The following is a 25000-nucleotide window of genomic DNA, read 5'->3' on the forward strand; positions in this document are numbered from 1 at the left end:
CTCCTCCTTATAATGAGGGATAGATGCCCCTTTCTCTCTCCTCCTTATAATGAGGGATAGATGCCCCTTTCTCTCTCCTCCTCATAATGAGGAATAGATGCCCCTTTCTCTCTCCTCCTCATAATGAGGGATAGATGCCCCTTTCTCTCTCCTCATAATGAGGGATAGATGCCCCTTTCTCTCTCCTCATAATGAGGGATAGATGCCCCTTTCTCTCTCCTCCTCATAATGAGGAATAGATGCCCCTTTCTCTCTCCTCCTCATAATGAGGAATAGATGCCCCTTTCTCTCTCCTCCTCATAATGAGGGATAGATGCCCCTTTCTCTCTCCTCATAATGAGGGATAGATGCCCCTTTCTCTCTCCTCATAATGAGGGATAGATGCCCCTTTCTCTCTCCTCCTCATAATGAGGGATTGATGCCCCTTTCTCTCTCTCTCTCCTCATAATGAGGGATAGATGCCCCTTTCTCTCTCCTCCTCATAATGAGGAATAGATGCCCCTTTCTCTCTCCTCCTCATAATGAGGAATAGATGCCCCTTTCTCTCTCCTCCTCATAATGAGGAATAGATGCCCCTTTCTCTCTCCTCATAATGAGGGATAGATGCCCCTTTCTCTCTCCTCCTCATAATGAGGAATAGATGCCCCTTTCTCTCTCCTCATAATGAGGGATAGATGCCCCTTTCTCTCTCCTCATAATGAGGGATAGATGCCCCTTTCTCTCTCCTCCTCATAATGAGGGATAGATGCCCCTTTCTCTCTCCTCATAATGAGGGATAGATGCCCCTTTCTCTCTCCTCCTCATAATGAGGGATAGAGGCCCCTTTCTCTCTCCTCCTTATAAAGAGGGATTGATGCACCTTTCTCTCTCCTCATAATGAGGGATAGATGCCCCTTTCTCTCTCCTCATAATGAGGGATAGATGCCCCTTTTTCTCTCCTCCTCATAATGAGGGATAGATGCCCCTTTCTCTCTCCTCCTCATAATGAGGAATAGATGCCCCTTTCTCTCTCCTCCTCATAATGAGGAATAGATGCCCCTTTCTCTCTCCTCATAATGAGGGATAGATGCCCCTTTCTCTCTCCTCCTCATAATGAGGGATAGATGCCCCTTTCTCTCTCCTCCTCATAATGAGGAATAGATGCCCCTTTCTCTCTCCTCATAATGAGGGATAGATGCCCCTTTCTCTCTCCTCATAATGAGGGATAGATGCCCCTTTCTCTCTCCTCCTCATAATGAGGGATAGATGCCCCTTTCTCTCTCCTCCTCATAATGAGGAATAGATGCCCCTTTCTCTCTCCTCCTCATAATGAGGAATAGATGCCCCTTTCTCTCTCCTCATAATGAGGGATAGATGCCCCTTTCTCTCTCCTCATAATGAGGGATAGATGCCCCTTTCTCTCTCCTCCTCATAATGAGGGATAGATGCCCCTTTCTCTCTCCTCCTCATAATGAGGGATAGATGCCCCTTTCTCTCTCCTCCTCATAATGAGGGATAGATGCCCCTTTCTCTCTCCTCATAATGAGGGATAGATGCCCCTTTCTCTCTCCTCATAATGAGGGATAGATGCCCCTTTCTCTCTCCTCCTCATAATGAGGAATAGATGCCCCTTTCTCTCTCCTCCTCATAATGAGGGATAGAGGCCCCTTTCTCTCTCCTCCTTATAATGAGGGATTGATGCACCTTTCTCTCTCCTCATAATGAGGGATAGATGCCCCTTTCTCTCTCCTCCTCATAATGAGGAATAGATGCCCCTTTCTCTCTCCTCATAATGAGGGATAGATGCCCCTTTCTCTCTCCTCATAATGAGGGATAGATGCCCCTTTCTCTCTCCTCCTCATAATGAGGAATAGATGCCCCTTTCTCTCTCCTCCTCATAATGAGGGATAGAGGCCCCTTTCTCTCTCCTCCTTATAATGAGGGATTGATGCACCTTTCTCTCTCCTCATAATGAGGGATAGATGCCCCTTTCTCTCTCCTCATAATGAGGGATAGATGCCCCTTTCTCTCTCCTCATAATGAGGGATAGATGCCCCTTTCTCTCTCCTCATAATGAGGGATAGATGCCCCTTTCTCTCTCCTCCTTATAATGAGGGATAGATGCACATTTCTCTCTCCTCCTCATAATGAGGGTGTGGTATCCCAGGAGGTCTACCCCGGGGGATGGTAATAGAGGGGAGGTACGTGAGGTGACGTTGGCTCCCTCTGCTGGGGACACAGGAGCTGGGCACCCCGACGCGGACAGCTAAGTGGAGGTAACCAGAGGAAAGTGCCAACCAGCTGTGGAGGCTAAATAAAAGGAGCATGAAGGCACAACGTGGGAGAGAAGGGAGAGAGACGGACACCAGTTAAGAGAGAGAAGGAAAAATGAGCAAAACAGAAGTTATTTCTTTGATATATTTATTTTCTGTCTTGGTAACAGTGTTTTTAGTGGACCAAAGCCTCCCTGTCTCTGTGTCAATATCTGCTCGCTCAACCCAACACCCCACGGTTTACTACAAGGGATAGATGCACCTTTCTCTCTCTCCTCATAATGAGGAATAGATGCCCCTTTCTCTCTCCTCATAATGAGGAATAGATGCCCCTTTCTCTCTCCTCATAATGAGGGATAGATGCCCCTTTCTCTCTCCTCCTCATAATGAGGAATAGATGCCCCTTTCTCTCTCCTCATAATGAGGAATAGATGCCCCTTTCTCTCTCCTCATAATGAGGGATAGATGCCCCTTTCTCTCTCCTCCTCATAATGAGGGATAGATGCACCTTTCTCTCTCTCCTCCTTATAATGAGGGATAGATGCACCTTTCTCTCTCTCCTCCTTATAATGAGGGATAGATGCACCTTTCTCTCTCTCCTCCTTATAATGAGGGATGGATAAACCGTTCCCTCTCTCTCCTCCTTATAATGAGGGATAGATGCACCTTTCTCTCTCTCCTCCTTATAATGAGGGATGGATAAACCGTTCCCTCTCTCTCCTCCTTATAATGAGGGATGGATAAACCGTTCCCTCTCTCTCCTCCTTATAATGAGGGATGGATAAACCGTTCCCTCTCTCTCCTCCTTATAATGAGGGATGGATAAACCGTTCCCTCTCTCTCCTCCTTATAATGAGGGATAGATAAACCTTTCCCTCTCTCTCCCCCACATTCAGTACCTGGGCTGGGTTTCCCAAATGTATCATAGCACTGAGATCATTTTAATTCCATTGAAACTAAAATGTACTAAAGATGATCTCAGTGCTACGATGCTATTGGGAAACCTAGCCCAGAGCTCCAGCTCCACGCTCTGGCACAGCCACACAGCTGGGAGTCGACTAGCGGAGGGACAGACCACTGGAGCAACACCACCAGGAGTCGACTAGCAGAGGGACAGACCACTGGAGCATCACCACCAGGAGTCGACTAGCGGAGGGACAGACCACTGGAGCAACACCACCAGGAGTTGACTAGCGGAGGGACAGACCACTGGAGCAACACCACCAGGAGTCGACTAGCGGAGGGACAGACCACTGGAGCAACACCACCAGGAGTCGACTAGCGGAGGGACAGACCACTGGAGCAACACCACCAGGAGTTGACTAGCGGAGGGACAGAACCCTGGAGCATCACCACCAGGAGTCGACTAGCGGAGGGACAGAACCCTGGAGCATCACCACCAGGAGTCGACTAGCGGAGGGACAGACCAACTCCATCCACCACTGAGTGCCCCAATAGGGGAGTGATTGCTTCCTATAAGAGAACAAAACGTGTATATTTCTAGACATCTTTGAAATGCGAGTCAGGTAAAGAGCTTTTGTCTTTAAAGGGGCAGTGTTGTATTTTGAGGCAGGCTTGAATAAGCTCGGTAGGCAGAGGGTAGTATAATTTGTCTGATTCTCTGTAATAATGGTTTAGGAATAACAATGCATTTAATTTTGTAAAGCGGAGTCTTGCATCAAACAACATGTTCAGTCACCTCTTTGTCTGAAGGACAAGTGGATAAACAGGTTGATGTCAAGACCTGCATGTTTGTTTTTAAGTCTCATGGAATGTAGGCCTACATTGAACAACACACATTGGCTGCTACTGTTGGTTGAATGATAGAACAGCTGTTTCCATGTTAAAATATTATGGGATGCATTGCCTCCATTGTTTTTGATGGTAGCCCACTCTGGTAGGCCCTACATTATGATCAAATAGCCACTGTAGCCTACTTGACCACTGATAAAACTAACTTAAAGTGGGTACAGCCTCAGTGTTCACAGTAAATGCGCTCTGGAAGTTTCACATCATTTTCACAGCATTCAAGTTTGAGCTCAGAAGACCTGAAATATGCACAAAATTTCCCAAAAAATTTGTGGCCGGTTCGACGAATTCTCAACAACAAAAAACATTGGCGGCAGTTTACGGCAGAGAAAATTAACCTTAAATTCTCTGGCAACAGCTCGGGTGTTCCTGCTTTCAGCCAATTAAATGCTCCCTCAAAACTTTAGGCCTGTGTGTGTATTGTGTTGCGTGACAAAACTGCACATTTTAGAGTGACCTTATATTGTCTGCAGCACAAGGTGCACCTTTGTAATGATCATGATTTTTTTATCAGCTTCTTTATCCATCCACCTGACAGGTGTGGCATATCATCTTGGCAATGGAGAAAGGCTCACTAAAAGGGATGTAAACTAATTTGTGCACAAAATAACGTAAGCTTATTGTGCGTACGGAACATTTCTGGGATCTTTTACTTCAGCTCATGAAAACATGGGATCAACACTTTACATGTTATGCGTTCATATTTTTTTGTCCACAAGCTTTGCCGTAATCAGGGCAGTGCCCTTTGCTCGTACATTTCAACAGTATTTGTATGCTATGGGTCTGTCTGTTCATGGTGAATTACTCTGCCTAGTTTGGTTGTTTTGGATGGTTGCCGGGCAACAGTGAACAGTATCAGGGCCTGGGGTTTCCATTGCTCTCATGCTCATGTCAGTGACTTCGGCACATTTCAATGGTAGTTCATGTTAAGCCAATCCGGTGCATGTCCTCATTTGCAAATTCCCAGTACTTGTTACCGACTGTTATGAGAAAGAGCTACAGACAGATAGGGGAAAGGCAGATGGAGGAGCCCTCCCCTGACCTGCTGAGACCTTGAAGGTTCAAGAGCAGAGAGGAGAAGGGGGGCCAGGAAATGAGCTAGATAGGAATGACAAAGAATTGATACAGGATAGACAAGGGAGAATGAAAGGGGCGCTCCTACATGATGATGTCAGACATAAGGATCATTTACTAATCTTACCTAAAATCATTGTTTAGAGGTGCGGAAAGGTTGTTACCTGGGCAGAGCCAGGTATCAAAGGGGGGATTGTGGGTAAATTGTGGTCTAGGATAGGACGGGGCCTAGGGGGCCCTAGGATAGGACACTTTGTGGCCTATTGGATAATAAACGAATCAAATAAAACATTATAGCTAATAAGTAGGCATAGAAATTAAAGATATGATCAGATAGAACAAATAAGACTTTTTTAACCTTTTGCGTGTAGGGGGCAGTATTTTCGTTTTTGGATAAAAAACGTACCAATTTGAAACTGCCAATTTCTCAGCCCCAGAAACTAGAATATGCATATAATTGTCAGATTAGGATAGAAAACACTCTAAAGTTTCCAAAACTGTAGAAATATTGTCTGTGAGTTTAACAGAACTGATATTGCAGTTGAAAACCTGAGGAAAATCCAATCAGGAAGTGCCTCTTATTTTGAAACCTCTCTGTTCCTATGCATGCCTATCCTCCATTTAAAGGGATATCAACCAGATTCCTTTTTCTATGGCTTCCCTAAGGTGTCAACAGTCTTTAGATTCCAAGAACACAGGATGAGATGTTACTATCCTTTGTGCAAGCACTTCCAAGAGTTAATGAACAGTGAGCCTGGTGAAATTTGGGGAGCGCATCGTCAGTAGTGTACCTTTGGTTCCTAGGGTGTTTCGGGCCTTTCACACTATACACCCTCCCCAAAGGCGGCCAGCGCCAGGGTGATCAATCCTACGCTTGCGTCCCATTCCCAATTAGTCATAGGAGTTGCCTTGTTGTTGATAGCCAACATCCCATGGGACTATGCATGGCAGGGGTGTCCTCCTCCCTGAGTCAAGCATTGTTGACCGCATACCTCCTGGCCCTCTCACTTCGGGGCCCAGCTGGGGTCTTTCCTCTTCATCCAGAGCCACTGACTGCTGCCGCCTCCGATACAGCTTTGATTGCCGAACGCTGGCTCTGGCCCTTAATTCCCAGGTCTCTAAGCAGTCTGGTTGTAGATGTTGCCACAAAACCTCTGCAGCCCACCTCCACTGGTCGGACTTCTGTGTTCCAGCCATGATGCCGTGCTTCGGCAGCTAGATCGGCATAGCGCAGATGTTTTCGCTCATAAGCCTCATCTACTGAGTCTTCCCAGGGTACTGTGAGCTCAATGATGAAGACCTGCTTGAGTGAACGGGACCAGAGCACCATGTCAGGTCTTAGGGTGGTGGTTGCGATCTCCGGAGGAAACACAAGTTGCCGGCCAATGTCAGCTAGCATTTTCCAGTCGCGGGGCAAGCGCAGCTGGTCTCGCTCTATTGGTGTAGAGCCGCTCTTCGGTGGTTTAGCCCCTTCGCGGACAAAGTTCGTCCGTAAGGGGTGTGATGCTGCTGGGGTTGGTAGGGAATTGGTGGCAGCTCGCTTGTCCTCCAGGGCGGAGGACAAAAACGCAAGGTTTTTAAGGACTTGGTTGTGACGCCAAGTGTAGCATCCTTGGGTGAGGCTTGTTTTACACCCTGTGAGAATGTGCCTGAGGTTGGCTTGCATGGAACAGAGGGCACAGTCCGGATCTTCACCATACCATTGGTGAAGATTAACTGGTGTTGGAAGGACGTCATATGTTGCTCTGATGGAAAAGCTCAACCGCCTCGCTTCCATGGCCCACAGATCCTTCCAACTGATCTTCCTCTTCTCCACACTGTCCCATCGAGTCCACTGTAGTTAGCCCAAGGCCTCCTCTCCCTTGCTGAACATGACCCACAATGTCAGCACGTCTGAGGGCTGCTGTTGCCTCCTGGACTGCTTTTCCTGGCCTCCATTTGCACCCAGTTGCCAAGGTCGGCGCGTTGTTGCTCACCACTGGGTCTCGAGATTCGTTCAGTGTCATCTGGAGCCTGGTTTTTGAACACTTGAATTCCTCTGTTAGACTGGTGAGGGGCAGCTTGAGGACACCATCTCCATAGAGGCCTATGGTGGTAAGGCATCGTGGAACTCCGAGCCACTTCTTTAAGTAGCCTGTGACCTCTTTCCATCTTCTCCACTGTTGAGATTGGAACCTCATACACTGCTAAGGGCCACAACACCCGGGGTAGGAGACCAAACTGCAGACACCAGGCCTTTAACTGTCCAGGTAGCTGGGTGTTGTCGATGGACTGTAGGCTACTACTGATGTCTTTGTGCAGCTGTTGCACCTTGTCTTTGTCCTTCAGGCTTGCATCATACCACCTTCCAAGGATTTTTACTGGTTGCTCAGACACTGTTGGGATTTGGTCATCTCCGATGAAGAATTTCAGGTCAGAGAGTACTCCCTTCACCATCGAGATGCTGCGTGACTTGGATGGTTTAATCTTCATACGGGCCCAGCTGATGTTCTCCTCGAGTTTTCTGAGCAGTCTCCTGGTGCATGGGACAGTGGTGGTCAATGTTGTAATGTCGTCCATCTTTTGCCAAGCTGTTCTCATAAGCCTCCAGAGGAACCTCAGGACGTCTGGTGCGTTCTTATACACTTTGTACGGGACTCCATTTGGCCCCGGGGCTGATAGTTTCAGGCTTTTATTTTGATTTCTGAACATAACGCGACAAACAAACGTCGGTATTTTGGGTATAAAAAATAATCTTTATGGAACAAAAGGAACATTTGTTGTGTAACTGGGAGTCTCGTGAGTGAAAACATCCGAAGATCAAAGGTAAACGGTTAATTTGATTGCTTTTCTGATTTTCGTGACCTAGCTACTTAATGCTTAGTGTACATAATGTTATGTTATGCTATCAATAAATGTACACAAACGCTTGGATTGCTTTCGCTGTAAAGCATAAGACGACAGGTGGATTAACAATAGGCTTAGCTGTGTTTTGCAATATTGCACTTGTGATTTCATCAATATGAATATTTTTTTGTAATATTATTTGACTTTTGCTCTATGCTATTCAGCGGTTGCTGACGAAAATGATCCCGCTAACGGGATGGGTAGCATCAAGAAGATAAAACCGTCAGTCTTGTCATCCCTGTGGGCGTTCATAGAAGTGAAAGTGTGGGCTGGCCTCTAGCTGAGGATACGTTCTCCGGGAAAGGGTGGGGCTTTACAGGAGTGCTGATTGGTCTTATTGTGGGAGCAATATTCCTTAATACACCATGACCCATCCGAGAAGGTGGTAACGTGACCCATCGTTAGACGATGAGGATTTTGTATTAACCAAGCATTAGAGATCACTTGATCTGGATAAACAGGGAGAGTAGTAAAGGTAAGGGTTTCAGTTGATACCCTAGGACATCATTCCGGGTAGAAGAAGTTAGGCAGACGATAGCGCTATAGTCAGCCAGAATACAAGCAGAGTCCCAGACAAAACAGATACTGACAGCAGTGTTGTCCAGAGCCAAGGGCCGGTGCGGATAGTGCAGACGAAAGATCTGAAGGAAGTGATTGAGGTGGAAATGGGATATGGGGATTCTAAACTATATATCTAAACTCTATTCAGTATACAGCCAGATCAGTAGCGAAAGAAGAATGTTAGGCTTGCGCCACAGCAAAACCTCAGTTGATAACCATTCCCTTTCCATCTGATGGCATTGATACACCGAGGGGAATGGCCTGAATGGTAAAGCTGTTCATGAAGGCAGGGAAACCAGACAATGACAGTTGCATTGATCTCCATTATATGTATCCCCATGTACCCAGGTGATCCAGATTCCCCCATTCACAGTTACAGGACATTATTGCATGGCTCGCTACATCACACACGGATGGTACGTAGGGGAAGCAAAAACATGTAATAGGGCAGAGATTGTTACAATCGACAAGACAATGACGGCAGATGAAAAGGTTTAAAGTGTGGAGGTATGAAGCTGTGGCCCACCAATTGGACCGGTAGTTGTGCACTAGTGCAGTTTGGCATGCTCTTTACACTTACCCAGAGCCAGGTAGAAGAGAGAAAAGGAGTGCTCCGTCAGGATCTTTTGACAGAGTTTACATTGATAGCATTGGAGTTACAAGGGGGTTACCTGATGAGTTCTGGATTGGAATCAGGCATCTTCTGGTGATAGCTGCAACTAGGTTGATGGGATGTCAATAGAATAGCCTTGGATATGTTACGGGCTGAAAAGGGTGGGGGGGTGTATGAGGTTCTGAGCAGAATGTTGTAATTTCATCCGATGGCACAGCTCCGGATGGATCAGTGACCAAGGCCCTGGCTGGTTTAACCACCTTAGCTCATTAATTAGCAGAAAACTCTGGGGTGGATATTTCTAACGAGTTGTTTGACAGTATGTTTGGACAATGGAAAAATGTGATTAGTGTTGTGGGCAACTTACACCTGTGTGACTTTGTTTTGTGCGGATGTGGTTTGATTTCCGTGCGTGAACATTCTCATTTCCAGGACTCGAGAGATTGACTCAAGATGGTGAGATACAGAACGATTCAAAGCTCTGACCAGTGGGATGAAGAATACAGACTTCCAGGCCTAGGAGAGGGCTGCGTCTTAATTACGAGGAGCCTGTTTGATGAGACCATTTATGTTTAGGTTTCCTTGTAGATTTATTTCACCTTTATTTAACCAGGTAGGCAAGTTGAGAACAAGTTCTCATTTACAATTGCGACCTGGCCAAGATAAAGCAAAGCAGTTTGACAGAGTTACACATGGAGTAAAACAGTCAATGCAGTAGAAACAAGTCATATACAATGTGAGCTAATGAGGTGAGATAAGGGAGGTAAAGGCAAAAAAAAAAAAAAAAAAAAAAAAGCATGGTGGCAAAGAAAATACAATATAGCAAGTAAAACACTGGAATGGTAGATTTGCAATGGAAGAATGTGAAAAGTAGAAATAAAAATGGATAAGATAAAAATCCAGAAGAGTTATAATTCAGGCCTATAACCGTCAATGTAGTTATATAGAGGTAGCTGTTAGTTTGATTTTGGACAACAGATGTTTAATAAAAATAGATGTGCTTGTATAATTATATAAAAAGTATAATATATATAATGTATAGTATATAAAGTATAATATATATAATGTATAGTATATAAAGTATAATTAGTCAGTGTGGATTATGGGATTTATGACATATGCATTTAGCGTAGGGTAGAATTGTCTTTCTAGTAGTGTTAAATGTTCATTAGGAAGGGGTTATGTAGCATAGATCTAGGAAGAAATTAATGTGTGTCGAAAGAGGTTCATTAACCTGTTTGAACCAACCTGGCTGTAAATCTGAAGAGAGACACTCCAGAATCTAGGGGAGCCTGGAACTGTCAGCTGAGTAGTTATAAACTAGGGTGAGACTCATGAGAAATCCCTATGTACGTGCGTAGGTTAGAATGGTATAAAAGTAATGTATTTGTGTATGCACGAGAGAGCTCTCGCAAATACATCTGGATCTGCGCAATTGTGAGCTGGGAATTCAGTTTTTTTATTTAAGACCAGAACTTTACAACCTCTGGGCATCAGACAGATAATTGGAATTTATTAACATTGATTACTGAACAATAGTCTTAAGTCATTCCTACCGGTGTAATACGTGTAATTTGTTGGATACTACTGGGCTGTCAGACCTTGATGCACAAGCATTTCACCACACCCACAATAAAATAAATCTGCTAATCACATGTACATGATCAATAGTTGATTAGCAATTACATTGATAGCAATTAGAGGGCAATAAAGTGCTGAGTACCAGGAAGTATAGTAGACTACTCATGACCATCAGCAGCACAATAGCTTATTAAAGCCCAGTTACCATGACGAAGTGGTCACATGGAATTTGACTGCCTTTATGACCGGTGTGGTGGTCATACGGTTCATCATAATAGCCCAATTCATTCCGCCCATGTGCCAGAAATGCTCAGCTAAAATGTTCGGCAAATCAAACCAATAAATGTAACGCAACAACCGTATCTCTGGATATCTTCATGTATACGGAATGTGAATCAACTCCCATAGTACAGTAAAGACAACCCATCAAAGTATTTACAATGTATTTCACAGGCTTCTCTTCCAACACCTTTCATCTGCAAGCACCACTACAATTACAAACAAAAAATAATATTAACATTCAGAACCAGCTACAAATAATTAACATTTAGTGAATGAGAGAGAGTGTACCTGCATGCACATTTGATTGGTGCAGTGCCAGGATGAGTTTCCGGGATAGTCCATCCAGTTCTGGTAAGACACGAAGAGGAACCTACCAGCAGTAGAAATGTGTGAAACATTTTTGCATACGTCTACACAAGAAAAGTAAATAAACCACAAATGACCTGGTGACATTTTGTTTGTCCCCATGAGGTCAAAATGCTATTTCCAAGGGGGGGGTTTAAGGTTAGAATAATTGCAGTTAGGTTTAGGGTAAGAGTACAGGTTAGTGGTAAAATAGGATTTTAAATATGACTGAAGTGTGTGTTCCAACAAGGTTAGCTGTACAAGGCGCTGTTGATGTGTGAGTGGTAACCTGTAGAGCCCCAGTGGTACTCAGGAGTGTATTCTCCCTGGCAGTTGCACGTGGAGCCGTAGTCTCCAGGCGGGCCATTTTTCACAGTATTTATAGGAGGTTCACGGGGGGTCTTGGGTCCTTTCGTAGCATCTGGACACAGGTAACATACATTGTAATGTGGACATAACATTCTGGAAGCGTCAGCTGCATCTGGAATCCCGTATGGGACTCAATATGGGCTCTGGTCACAAGAAGTTTATATGGAATAGGGTCCCATTTCAGATGCAACTAAGTGGCTTCCTAGATACATATTGAAGTTCGTTTAGCATCCTCACAGGGGTCTTGGGTCATATCATAGAATCTGGACACAGGTAACAAATTGTAATGTGGACATAAAATTGCAGGACATTCTGGAATCTTAGTCGTAGTTTATACAGAATAGTGTTCCATTTCAAATGCTACCTAGGTACTTCCCAGCTAAATATTGAAGTTCTGTTACTTGTTTAAAGGGCCCGTGCAGTCAAAATTCAGTTTCTGTCTTTTGTATAACAGCTGATGAAACTTACTGTAAATTGTATCAGTGTTATTTCCTGATAGTTAGACAATCCAGTTGAATGATCAAACAATTCATATCAGAATACCTCAGTCCAGCATCTAGACACCAATAATATATATATATATCTGGAACTAGAGGGGTCGCAGGTAGCCTGCAGTTAGAGTTGGGCCAGTAGATTAAATCAGTGAAATGACAAATTAAAAAGAGCCATCTATGTGCCCTTAAACAAGGCACAAGCTTAATCTCCAGTGTCTCAGTTGATAATGGCTGACCTCTCAGAAGGTGTCCCATGGAGAACCGATAATGAATAGAGACATTTCCAAATCACACCTGTGTATTAACACCTACGAGTGTGTTTTATGTTTAATTTAAGGTGTCCCATGGAGTTCCAGTTATGAAAAGAAACATTACAATTCACACCTGCATGAAATAGGACATATTAAAATATTGGTGAGTACAGTGAGAGGTAGGCCACTTACCTCCCAGAGAAAAAGCTGTGCTGACAAGCAGAATGAAAGTCAATAGCGCCATGATGGTCTACAGAGAAAAAGATTAAGATTTAATCAGCTGAGATTCTACTGGATTGTACTTGATTAGTGGAATCACTGGTGGTACTAGAGAGGTTAAGGAAACCCTGTGTTGGGTACCAAACTTCAGCAACTGCCAAGGCAGCAATTTCTAAATCTGGTCCTGAAGACCCCGAGAACAGGCAACATGGTGCTACTAGTCAGCCCAAAACTCAGGTATCATTTTCTTCAACCACATAAAATAGATTAGCCTGGCACACAGGAATATGTATCCTTCCCAAATGGCTCCTTACTCCTTATGTAGTGAACCACCTTTGACAAGGGTCCACAGTGCACAACATAGGGACTGGGAACCATCCTAGATCTAGTCAGACTACCCATTTACTGCAAAGGTAACTATTAGTCTATGCTCTTAATTTCAGGGGGGTCACGCTAAAAAAAAGGCACAACTACATAGTGCACTACATTTGACCAGGGTACCATTTTTAGGTACCATTTTAGATGCAGATAGTCTATTAAATAATGATGACTCTCACCTTCTGCACTGTTCCAAGGGATTCACTGGGTGTCTCCCTCTCTGTTGTCTGTAAGTTATGGTCTACCTCTTCCACCTCTCCTTTTAAAGGACCTGTCACAGGTGTGACTAGTTGCCTCATTAACCCAACGAGAGATCCAGATGTCGGCCATTAGAGAGTGGTGAAAATAACTTGTGTAAAAAAAATAGTACTACTTAATTTGGGGTATCTGTACTTTACTTTACTATTTATATATATGTCAACTTTCACTTCACTACATTCCTAAAGAAAAAAATGTACTTTTTACTCCATACATTGTCCCTGACACCCAAAATACTCGTTACATTTTGAATGATAAGCAGGACAGGAAACATTGTCTAATTCACACACTTATCAAGAGAACATCCCTGCAGCCTCTGATCTGGCAGACTCACTAAACACAAATGCTTCATTTGTAAATGATGTCTAAATGTTGGAGTATGACACTGACTATTCTTAATCAAATAAAAAAACAAGAAAATGGTGCCGTCTGGTTTGCTTAATATAACGAATTTGAAATGATTTATACTTTTACTTTTGATACTTAAGTATATTTTATCAATTACATTTAATTTTGATACCTCAGTATACTTAAAACCAAATACTTTTAGACCTTTACTCAAGTCATACTTCATACTTTAAGTCATATTCTATGAAGGAATTTTCACAGGCAGGGAAGAGAGTAGTAGAGGAAGATGGGTCCAGGTTCGAGGGATCCTGAGAGGCTCCCGTGAGTATGACGAGGCCAATGGAGAGTGATAGGAATAACATGTGTTTCAGTAAGGTTGGTTTCTTAGCGTTCATAGCCATGGTTATCAACTGTACCGCAGAGATGGAACATAAATCACCTGAAAATAGATGTTGTGGTGGTAGCTGCAGAGAACTCCTCGGGTTATGAGATTTTGCTGCAAAATAGTTACAAGGTGTGATGAATGATAGTGTCTCGTTCTCCCAGGCTGCCGGCCTGCTGCAGGACAAAGCCCATGCAGTAGGACTCAGCCCTCGCACTAGGATTCAGTCCACCCAGTAGGACTCAGCCAACCTCATAGTATGATTATTCATGTAATGCTTTTGTTATGAAATGATATTTTTATTTTGAAAATGATCTTCCCCAAACTTGAAACTCATGCTCTGCATGTTCATGCCAGTTAGGCTCTACACCCATTGTAAAAAGGTTATTTGGCCACTTCAGTTGTAATTCAAATGCAGCCAGGTGGTTAAAAATGGCAGTTTTATTCATTTATATCCACTAGATGGCGCTGTCCCTTTAAGAGATTCATGAATAAGTTGTGCAAGCAGTTATGGGATTGTGTGGAAGAGTAAGCAATTACACTGGAGAGCTACTGAAATCCATCGTGGGTGCCATGTAACTTTGGATTGACATGGGGATGTTAGCTTCTTGCTAGCTGAATACCAGTGCTCTCAGAGACATGTTGTGGAGATCAGGCTACATAATGGACGGTCTACATCACTGACAGTCTACATAAAGGACAGGCTACATAACGGACAGTCTACATAACAGACGGTCTACATAACGGACAGTCTACATAACTGACAGTCTACATAACTGACAGTCTACATAATGGACAGTCTACATAAAGGACAGTCTACATAACAGACAGTCTACATAATGGACAGTCTACATAACGGACAGTCTACATAATGGACAGTCTACATAAAGGACAGTCTACATAACAGACAGTCTACATAATGGACGGTCTACATCACTGCCAGTCTACATCACTGCCAGTCTACATAACAGACAGTCTACATAACAGACAGTCTACATAACAGACAGTCTACATCACTGCCAGTCTACATAACGGACAGTCTACATAACTGACGGTCTACATAACTGACAGTCTACATAATGGACGGTCTACATAACGGACAGTCTACATAATGGACAGTCTACGTAATGGACAGTCTACATAAAGGACAGTCTACATAATGGACAGTCTACATCACTGCCAGTCTACATAACAGACAGTCTACATAACAGACAGTCTACATAACAGACAGTCTACATCACTGCCAGTCTACATCACTGATAGTCTAACTGACAGTCTACATAATGGACGGTCTACATCACTGACAGTCTACATAAAGGACAGGCTACATAACGGACAGTCTACATAACAGACAGTCTACATAACGGACAGTCTACATAACAGACAGTCTACATAACGGACAGTCTACATAACAGACAGTCTACATCACTGCCAACATCACTGACAGTCTAACTGACAGTCTACATAATGGACGGTCAATCACTGACAGTCTACATAAAGGACAGGCTTCTACAGTTTTATCAACGAATCAACAACTACATAACATTTATCAACGAATCATTTTATGCAGTTTATCAACTAATCAACAACACCGTTATTCAGGAACTACTGAGTTTAGCCTGAACCATGGAAAACAGGCCCAGACCTTTATTTCTCCTCCACCAAACTTTACAGTTGGCACTATGCATTCGGGGAGGTAGCGTTCTCCTGGCATCCGCCAAGCCCAGATTTGTCCGTCGGACTGCCAGATGGTGAAGCGTGATTCATCACTCCAGAGAACGCATTTCCACTGCTCCAGAGTCCAATAGCGGTGAGCTTTACACCACTCCAGCCAACACTTGACACTGAGCATGGTGATCTTAGGCTTGTGTGCGGCTACTCTGCCATGGAAACCCATTTCACAAAGCTCCCGACGAACAGTTCTTGTGCTGACGTTGCTTCCACAGGCGCTACATGCTTCAGCACTCTGCGGCCCGTTCTGTGAGCTTGTGTGGCCTACCACTTCGGGGCTAAGTCATTGTTGCTCCTAGACATTTCCACCTCACAATAACAGCACTTACAGTTGACCGGGGCAGCTCTAGCAGGGTAGAAATTTGACAAACTGACTTCTTGGAAAGGTGGCATCCTATGACGGTGCCACGCTGAAAGTCACTGAGCTATTCAGTAAGGCCATTCTGCCAATGTTTTACTATGGAGATTGCATGGCTGTGTGCTCAATTGTATATGCCTGTCAGCAACGGGGGTGGCTGTAATAGCCGAATTCACTAATATAAAGGGGTGTCCACATACTTTTGGATATATGTAGTATATCAAGTTCTCTTTATTCATTCATTCATTTGTCCTCATTCCTCCATATTTATTAGCAAACCGTGAGTAGAAGATCAGTAGGTAGATCAAACTCAGTTGAACTAAGTGGAACGCTGTCCATGGTGCTGAAGCACTTACTGATATCTCTGTCTCTCTCTCTGTCTCTGTCTCTCTCTCTCTCTCTCTCTCTGTCTGTCTCTGTCTCTCTCTGTCTGTCTCTGTCTCTTTCTCTCTCCCTGTCTCTGTCTGTCTCACTCTCTCCCTGTCTCTGTCTCTCTCTCTCTCTGTCTCTCTTGCTCTATGTCTCTGTGTCTCTCCCTCCCCCTCTCTCTCCGTCTCTGTAGTTCTCTCCCTCTCCCTGTCTCTCTCTCTCTCTCCCTCTGTCTCTCTCTGTCTCTCTCGGTCTCTCTTTCCGAAATGCATATTCTTCTCAAAATGGTTAGCTAATAAATGCGCACATCTTGATCTCCCTCTTATCATAGGCTAATAGAAGAATCTAGAAAAACCATTAGGTGATCACCTAGCTCACGGACAGCAACCTCCTCTCATGCATATGCGTGCTGCCACAACTGTATAATGCCACTTGGAATGAACTCAATGGGCGTATTACAGAGGTAAAATTGGTTTTTCACTGGATATTCTGTGGATATTAGGTTAATGGCTATTTTGTCTAATAGCTATTGAAGATTGAAAGCAAAAAATAAATAATGACATTTCAACAACAAAGACCAGTGGATTTTTGTCCATCCTCCCCTGACTCAGAATATACCATCTTCATAGTCATGGCACGCTTGGTTCAATGGCTGTTGACAAGAGAAACCCGAATATCCAATATAAAACGAATTTTACCTCGGTCACTTTATAGAGAGGACACCACGGTAGTCTAGGTGAGTCTACGGAACGCAGAACACTTGATAGCAAGAAATAAATAATTAAAGAAAGAAAGGCGGATTATAGTCATTGTTTTGAAACCCAGAGGCCGAAGAATTGTGGATTACCGGTCAACGCGCGAGGTCGTCTCTTCGAACCGGAGCGATGTCTGTCGCGGGGCTGAAAAAGCAGTTCCACAAAGCCACTCAGGTAGATTTCGGTTAACGAATCTTTGTTTTTTTTCGGTGCTTTTATCGGGGTAGACTATTTCTTCGGTGATGATAGGTGATCAAAACAGCTACAGTGAATACAATGGCTGCTATTCTTAAATAATTGTCTGGGCTTAATCTCAAAAAAAGGAGAATTGTGATAGAGGTTTTCAGGCACAATCTCATTAGGCTACATTGTCTATCTGTGCCTGGCTCCCAAGCCCATAGGCCTAGGCTACCACCACTAGCCTACAGACATAGCCTGTCATTTGTCCAGCTATAGACCTATAGTTTAATAAAGACCTCTCTATCTCATCTCTTGAGCGAGGCATGCATCTCATTCTCTCTCAGGTTGACATTATAGACGGGTCAGCGCTGCATGAAGTCGTTCGTGGTCCCCAGGTAGAGTAGCTGCCGCTGCCTTTACAGCAGTTGGGGGTCCTAATCAAATACTAAGACAAGAAGCACGATACAATTGCTTAGAAGCACACAGGCTACAGATCCGTGCCCCAATATGGACCAATTGACAGCTCCCCTCCCTTCCTAAGTCTGTTCAAAAGGACGTGACGTTACAGAACGTTTACGATCAGCTAGAAATGTGTCGTGATTTTCTGTTAGATAGCTGACAGACACCATTCCTGTTACTGTCTATTTTATATTTCTATCTGCAACATTCAGTGTGTTTTCTCATCCATGAATGAATACACCCACATGGAGTGATAGACCAACAACGGCTGAACTACAACACCTGACCCTGAGCCCTCAACAGCTGAACTATAACCCCTGACCCTGAGCCCTCAACAGCTGAACTATAACCCCTGACCCTGAGCCCTCAACAGCTGAACTATAACCCCTGACCCTGAGCCCTCAACAGCTGAACTATAACCCCTGACCCTGAGCCCTCAACAGCTGAACTATAACACCTGACCCTGATCCCTCAACAGCTGAACTATAACCCCTGACCCTGAGCCCTCAACAGCTGAACTATAACCCCTGACCCTGAGCCCTCAACAGCTGAACTATAACCCCTGACCCTGAGCCCTCAACGGCTGAACTATAACCCCTGACCCTGAGCCCTCAACAGCTGAACTATAACCCCTGACCCTGAGCCCTCAACGGCTGAACTATAACACCTGACCCTGAGCCCTCAACGGCTGAACTATAACACCTGACCCTGAGCCCTCAACAGCTGAACTATAACACCTGACCCAGTCTGTGACTACAGTTGGGGCTCTAGTCTGTGACTACAGTTGGGGCTCTCTAGTCTGTGACTACAGTTGGCTCTCTAGTCTGTGACTACAGTTGGCTCCAGTCTGTGACTACAGTTGGCTCTCTAGTCTGTGACTACAGTTGGCTCTAGTCTGTGACTACAGTTGGCTCCAGTCTGTGACTACAGTTGGATCTAGTCTGTGACTACAGTTGGCTCTCTAGTCTGTGACTACAGTTGGATCTAGTCTGTGACTCAGTTGGGGCTCTAGTCTGTGACTACAGTTGGATCCAGTCTGTGACTCTTGTCTCCAGTCTGTGACTACAGTTGGCCAGTCTGTGACTACAGTTGGCTGTCTGTGACTACAGTTGGATCTAGTCTGTGACTACAGTTGGCTCCAGTCTGTGACTACAGTTGGCTCCAGTCTGTGACTACAGTTGGCTCCAGTCTGTGACTACAGTTGGCTCCAGTCTGTGACTACAGTTGGCTCCAGTCTGTGACTACAGTTGGATCTAGTCTGTGACTACAGTTGGATCTAGTCTGTGACTACAGTTGGATCTAGTCTGTGACTACAGTTGGCTCTAGTCTGTGACTACAGTTGGATCTAGTCTGTGACTACAGTTGGATCTAGTCTGTGACTACAGTTGGCTCCAGTCTGTGACTACAGTTGGCTCCAGTCTGTGACTACAGTTGGGGCTCCAGTCTGTGACTACAGTTGGGGCTCCAGTCTGTGACTACAGTTGGGGCTCCAGTCTGTGACTGAGTAAAATAAAGCAAAACAAAAACACTCCAAGAGATACCTTTTGAATAACTGCTTATTTCTATGTTTGGGATGAGAAGATTTCATGCCATCGGGACTGAGGCTACATTTATAAGGAGGTTGGTTGGTTTCTGGTATACACCAGGCCTATTCCCCAGGAACTCTCTGTGGTGAGGATCTGAAAGGAATGTTGGGAATGAAATGTGTTTGAACTAGACTTAAAAGAACCCATCCACAGCAATGGGTCACTGTGTGACAGTAATGGGGGGGGACAGACAGAACGAAAATAGATAAGAATCAACAACAATGGATGTTCCAACCGTGGGAGCACTGCAGTGGGGCAGGGCCTGACGGAGCACTGCAGTGGGGCGGGGCCTGATGGAGCACTGCAATGGGGCGGGGCCTGACGGAGCACTGCAGTGGGGCGGGGCCTGACGGGGCACTGCAGTGGGGCAGGGCCTGACGGAGCACTGCAGTGGGGCGGGGCCTGACGGAGCACTGCAGTGGGGCGGGGCCTGACGGAGCACTGCAGTGGGGCGGGGCTTGACGGAGCACTGCAGTGGGGCGGGGCCTGACGGAGCACTGCAGTGGGGCGGGGCCTGACGGAGCACTGCAGTGGGGCGGGGCCTGACGGAGCACTGCAGTGGGGCGGGGCTTGACGGAGCACTGCAGTGGGGCGGGGCCTGACGGAGCACTGCAGTGGGGCGGGGCCTGACGGAGCACTGCAGTGGGGCGTGGCCTGACGGAGCACTGCAGTGTGGCGGGGCCTGACGGAGCACTGCAGTGGGGCGTGGCCTGACGGAGCACTGCAGTGGGGCGTGGCCTGACGGAGCACTGCAGTGGGGCGTGGCCTGACGGAGCACTGCAGTGGAGCGGGGCCTGACGGAGCACTGCAGTGGGGCGGGGCCTGACGGAGCACTGCAGTGGGGCGGGGCCTGACGGAGCACTGCAGTGGGGCGGGGCCTGACGGAGCACTGCAGTGGGGCGGGGCCTGACGGAGCACTGCAGTGGGGCGGGGCCTGACGGAGCACTGCAGTGGTACTGTAGTCACAGACTAGAGTGGGGCGGGGCCTGACAGAGCGGGGTGTGACCTGGCATCGAGAGAGAGGGAGAGAGACAGACAGAGACAGACAGAGATATCAGTAAGTGCTTCAGCACCATGGACAGCGTTCCACTTAGTTCAACTGAGTTTGATCTACCTACTGATCTTCTACTCACGTTTTGCTAATAAATATGGAGGAATGAGGACGAATGAATGAATGAATGAAGAGAACTTGATACACTATATATATCCAAAAGTATGAGCACACAGCCATGCAATCTCCATGCAATCTCCATAGACATTGGCAGTAGAAACGTGCTGTAAGGGTCGTAACGTGTGTGTGGTACCCCCTGTATATAGCCTCCACATTGACTCTGTACCGGTACCCCCTGTATATAGCCTCCACATTGACTCTGTACCGGTACCCCCTGTATATAGCCTCCACATTGACTCTGTACCGGTACCCCCTGTATATAGCCTCCACATTGTCTCTGTACCGGTACCCCCTGTATACAGCCTCCACATTGACTCTGTACCGGTACCCCCTGTATATAGCCTCCACATTGTCTCTGTACCGGTACCCCCTGTATATAGCCTCCACATTGACTCTGTACCGGTACCCCCTGTATATAGCCTCCACATTGACTATGTACTGGTACCCCCTGTATATAGCCTCCACATTGACTCTGTACCGGTACCCCCTGTATACAGCCTCCACATTAATCTGTACCGGTACCCCCCTGTATATTTCGCGTTCTGAGCCCTCTCCTGTACTCCCTGTTCACCCACGACTGCGTGGCCATGCACGCCTCCAACTCAATCATCAAGTTTGCGGACGACACAACAGTGGTAGGCTTGATTACCAACAACGACGAGACGGCCTACAGGGAGGAGGTGAGGGCCCTCGGAGTGTGGTGTCAGGAAAATAACCTCACACTCAACGTCAACAAAACTAAGGAGATGATTGTGGACTTCAGGAAACAGCAGAGGGAACACCCCCATCCACATCGATGGAACAGTAGTGGAGAGGGTAGCAAGTTTTAAGTTCCTCGGCATACACATCACAGACAAACTGAATTGGTCCACTCACACAGACAGCATCGTGAGGAAGGCGCAGCAGCGCCTCTTCAACCTCAGGAGGCTGAAGAAATTCGGCTTGTCACCAAAAGCACTCACAAACTTCTACAGATGCACAATCGAGAGCATCCTGGCGGGCTGTATCACCGCCTGGTATGGCAACTGCACCGCCCTCAACCGTAAGGCTCTCCAGAGGGTAGTGAGGTCTGCACAACGCATCACCGGGGGCAAACTACCTGCCCTCCAGGACACCTACACCACCCGATGTTACAGGAAGGCCATAAAGATCATCAAGGACACCAACCACCCGAGTCACTGCCTGTTCACCCCGCTATCATCCAGAAGGCGAGGTCAGTACAGGTGCATCAAAGCTGGGACCGAGAGACTGAAAAACAGCTTCTATCTCAAGGCCATCAGACTGTTAAACAGCCACCACTAACATTGAGTGGCTGCTGCCAACACACTGTCAATGACACTGACTCAACTCCAGCCACTTTAATAATGGGAATTGATGGGAAATGATGTAAATATATCACTAGCCACTTTAAACAATGCTACCTTATATAATGTTTACATACCCTACATTATTCATCTCATATGCATACGTATATACTGTACACTATATCATCGACTGCATCCTTATGTAATACATGTATCACTAGCCACTTTAACTATGCCACTTTGTTTACATACTCATCTCATATGTATATACTGTACTCGATATCAGCTACTGTATCTTGCCTATGCTGCTCTGTACCATCACTCATTCATATATCCTTATGTACATATTCTTTATCCCCTTACACTGTGTATAAGACAGTAGTTTTGGAATTGTTAGTTAGATTACTTGTTGGTTATTACTGCATTGTCGGAACTAGAAGCACAAGAATTTCGCTACACTCGCATTAACATCTGCTAACCATGTGTATGTGACAAATAAAATTTGATTTGATTTGACATTGACTCTGTACCGTAACACCCTGTATATACCCTCCACATTGACTCTGTACCAGTACCCCCTGTATATAGCCTCCACATTGACTCTGTACCGGTACCCCCTGTATATAGCCTCCACATTGACTCTGTACCTTAACACCCTGTATATAGCCTCCACATTGACTCTGTACCGGTACCCCTGTATATAACCTCCACATTGACTCTGTACCGGTACCCCTGTATATAGTCTCCACATTGACTCTACCGGTACCCCTGTATATAGCCTCCACATTGACTCTGTACCGGTACCCCCTGTATATAGCCTCCACATTGACTCTGTACCAGTACCCCCTGTATATAGCCTCCACATTGACTCTGTACCGGTACCCCCTGTATATAGCCTCCACATTGACTCTGTACCATAACACCCTGTATATAGCCTCCACATTGACTCTGTACCGTACCCCCTGTATATAACCTCCACATTGACTCTGTACCGGTACCCCCTGTATATAGTCTCCACATTGACTCTACCGGTACCCCCTGTATATAGCCTCCACATTGACTCTGTACCGGTAACCCCTGTATATAGCCTCCACATTGACTCTGTACCAGTACCCCCTGTATATAGCCTCCACATTGACTCTGTACCGGTACCCCCTGTATATAGCCTCCACATTGACTCTGTACCGTAATACCCTGTATATAGCCTCCACATTGATCTGTACCGGTACCCCCTGTATATAGCCTCCACATTGACTCTGTACCAATACCCTGTATATAGCCTCCACATTGACTCTGTACCAGTAACCCCTGTATATAGCCTCCACATTGACTCTGTACCGTAACACCCTGTATATAGCCTCCACATTGACTCTGTACCGTAACACCCTGTATATAGCCTCCACATTGACTCTGTACCAGTACCCCCTGTATATAGTCTCCACATTGACTCTACCAGTACCCCTGTATATAGCCTCCACATTGACTCTGTACCGGTACCCCCTGTATATAGCCTCCACATTGACTCTGTACCGGTACCCCCCTGTATATAGCCTCCACATTGACTCTGTACCGGTACCCCCTGTATATAGCCTCCACATTGACTCTGTACCGTAATACCCTGTATATAGCCTCCACATTGATCTGTACCGGTACCCCTGTATATAGCCTCCACATTGACTCTGTACCGTAATACCCTGTATATAGCCTCCACATTGACTCTGTACCGTAACCCCTGTATATAGCCTCCACATTGACTCTGTACCGTAACCCCTGTATATAGTCTTCACATTGACTCTGTACCGTAACACCAGGTATATAGCCTCCACATTGACTCTGTACTGTAACACCCTGTATATAGCCTCCACATTGACTCTGTACCGTAACACCCTGTATGTAGCCTCCACATTGACTCTGTACCGGTACCCCCTGTATATAGCCTCCACATTGACTCTGTACCAGTAACCCCTGTATATAGCCTCCACATTGACTCTGTACCGTACCCCCTGTATATAGCCTCCACATTGACTCTGTACCGGTACCCCCTGTATATAGCCTCCACATTGACTCTGTACCAGTACCCCCTGTATATAGCCTCCACATTGACTCTGTACCGGTACCCCCTGTATATAGCCTCCACATTGACTCTGTACCGGTACCCCCTGTATATAGCCTCCACATTGACTCTGTACCGGTACCCCTTGTATATAGCCTCCACATTGACTCTGTACCGGTACCCCCTGTATATAGCCTCCACATTGACTCTGTACCGGTACCCCTGTATATAGCCCCACAATCGTTATTTGACTGCTGTTCTTTAATTATTTGTTATTCTTATCTTTTCTTGAAACTGGTTTGTTGTAAATTCTTGAAAAATAAGGTCTGTTGGATTTCATTTCACTGCACCTGTTGTATTCAGCATTTCACTGCACCTGTTGTATTCAGCATTTCACTGCACCTGTTGTATTCAGCATTTCACTGTGAGGTCTACTACACCTGTTGTATTCAGCATTTCACTGTGAGGTCTACTACACCTGTTGTATTCAGCATTTCACTGTGAGGTCTACTACACCTGTTGTATTCAGCATTTCACAGTAAGGTCTACTACACCTGTTGTATTCAGCATTTCACTGTGAGGTCTACTACACCTGTTGTATTCAGCATTTCACTGTAAGGTCTACTACACCTGTTGTATTCAGCATTTCACTGTAAGGTCTACTACACCTGTTGTATTCAGCATTTCACTGTAAGGTCTACTACACCTGTTGTATTCAGCATTTCACTGTAAGGTCTACTACACCTGTTGCATTCAGCATTTCACTGTAAGGTCTACTACACCTGTTGCATTCAGCATTTCACTGTAAGGTCTACTACACCTGTTGTATTCAGCATTTCACTGTAAGGTCTACTACACCTGTTGTATTCAGCATTTCACTGTAAGGTCTACTACACCTGTTGTATTCAGCATTTCACTGTGAGGTCTACTAC

The 25000-nt window shown here is 45.5% G+C and overlaps 1 protein-coding gene across 1 annotated transcript in view; it reads left to right on the top strand.

Moving 5' to 3' along the window:
• The first annotated feature begins 17263 nt into the window (after positions 1–17263).
• The window catches only part of LOC112241989 (endophilin-A1), a 23838-nt gene continuing 16101 nt past the window's right edge, over positions 17264–25000 (top strand). The window contains exon 1 of the mRNA XM_042328044.1: positions 17264–17489. Coding sequence (XP_042183978.1) covers positions 17445–17489 — 45 coding nt within the window. The 5' untranslated portion in view covers positions 17264–17444. The remainder of the gene's footprint in view (positions 17490–25000) is intronic.

Source organism: Oncorhynchus tshawytscha, linkage group LG10, assembly GCF_018296145.1.
Source record: "Oncorhynchus tshawytscha isolate Ot180627B linkage group LG10, Otsh_v2.0, whole genome shotgun sequence".
NCBI classification, from domain to species: domain Eukaryota; kingdom Metazoa; phylum Chordata; class Actinopteri; order Salmoniformes; family Salmonidae; genus Oncorhynchus; species Oncorhynchus tshawytscha.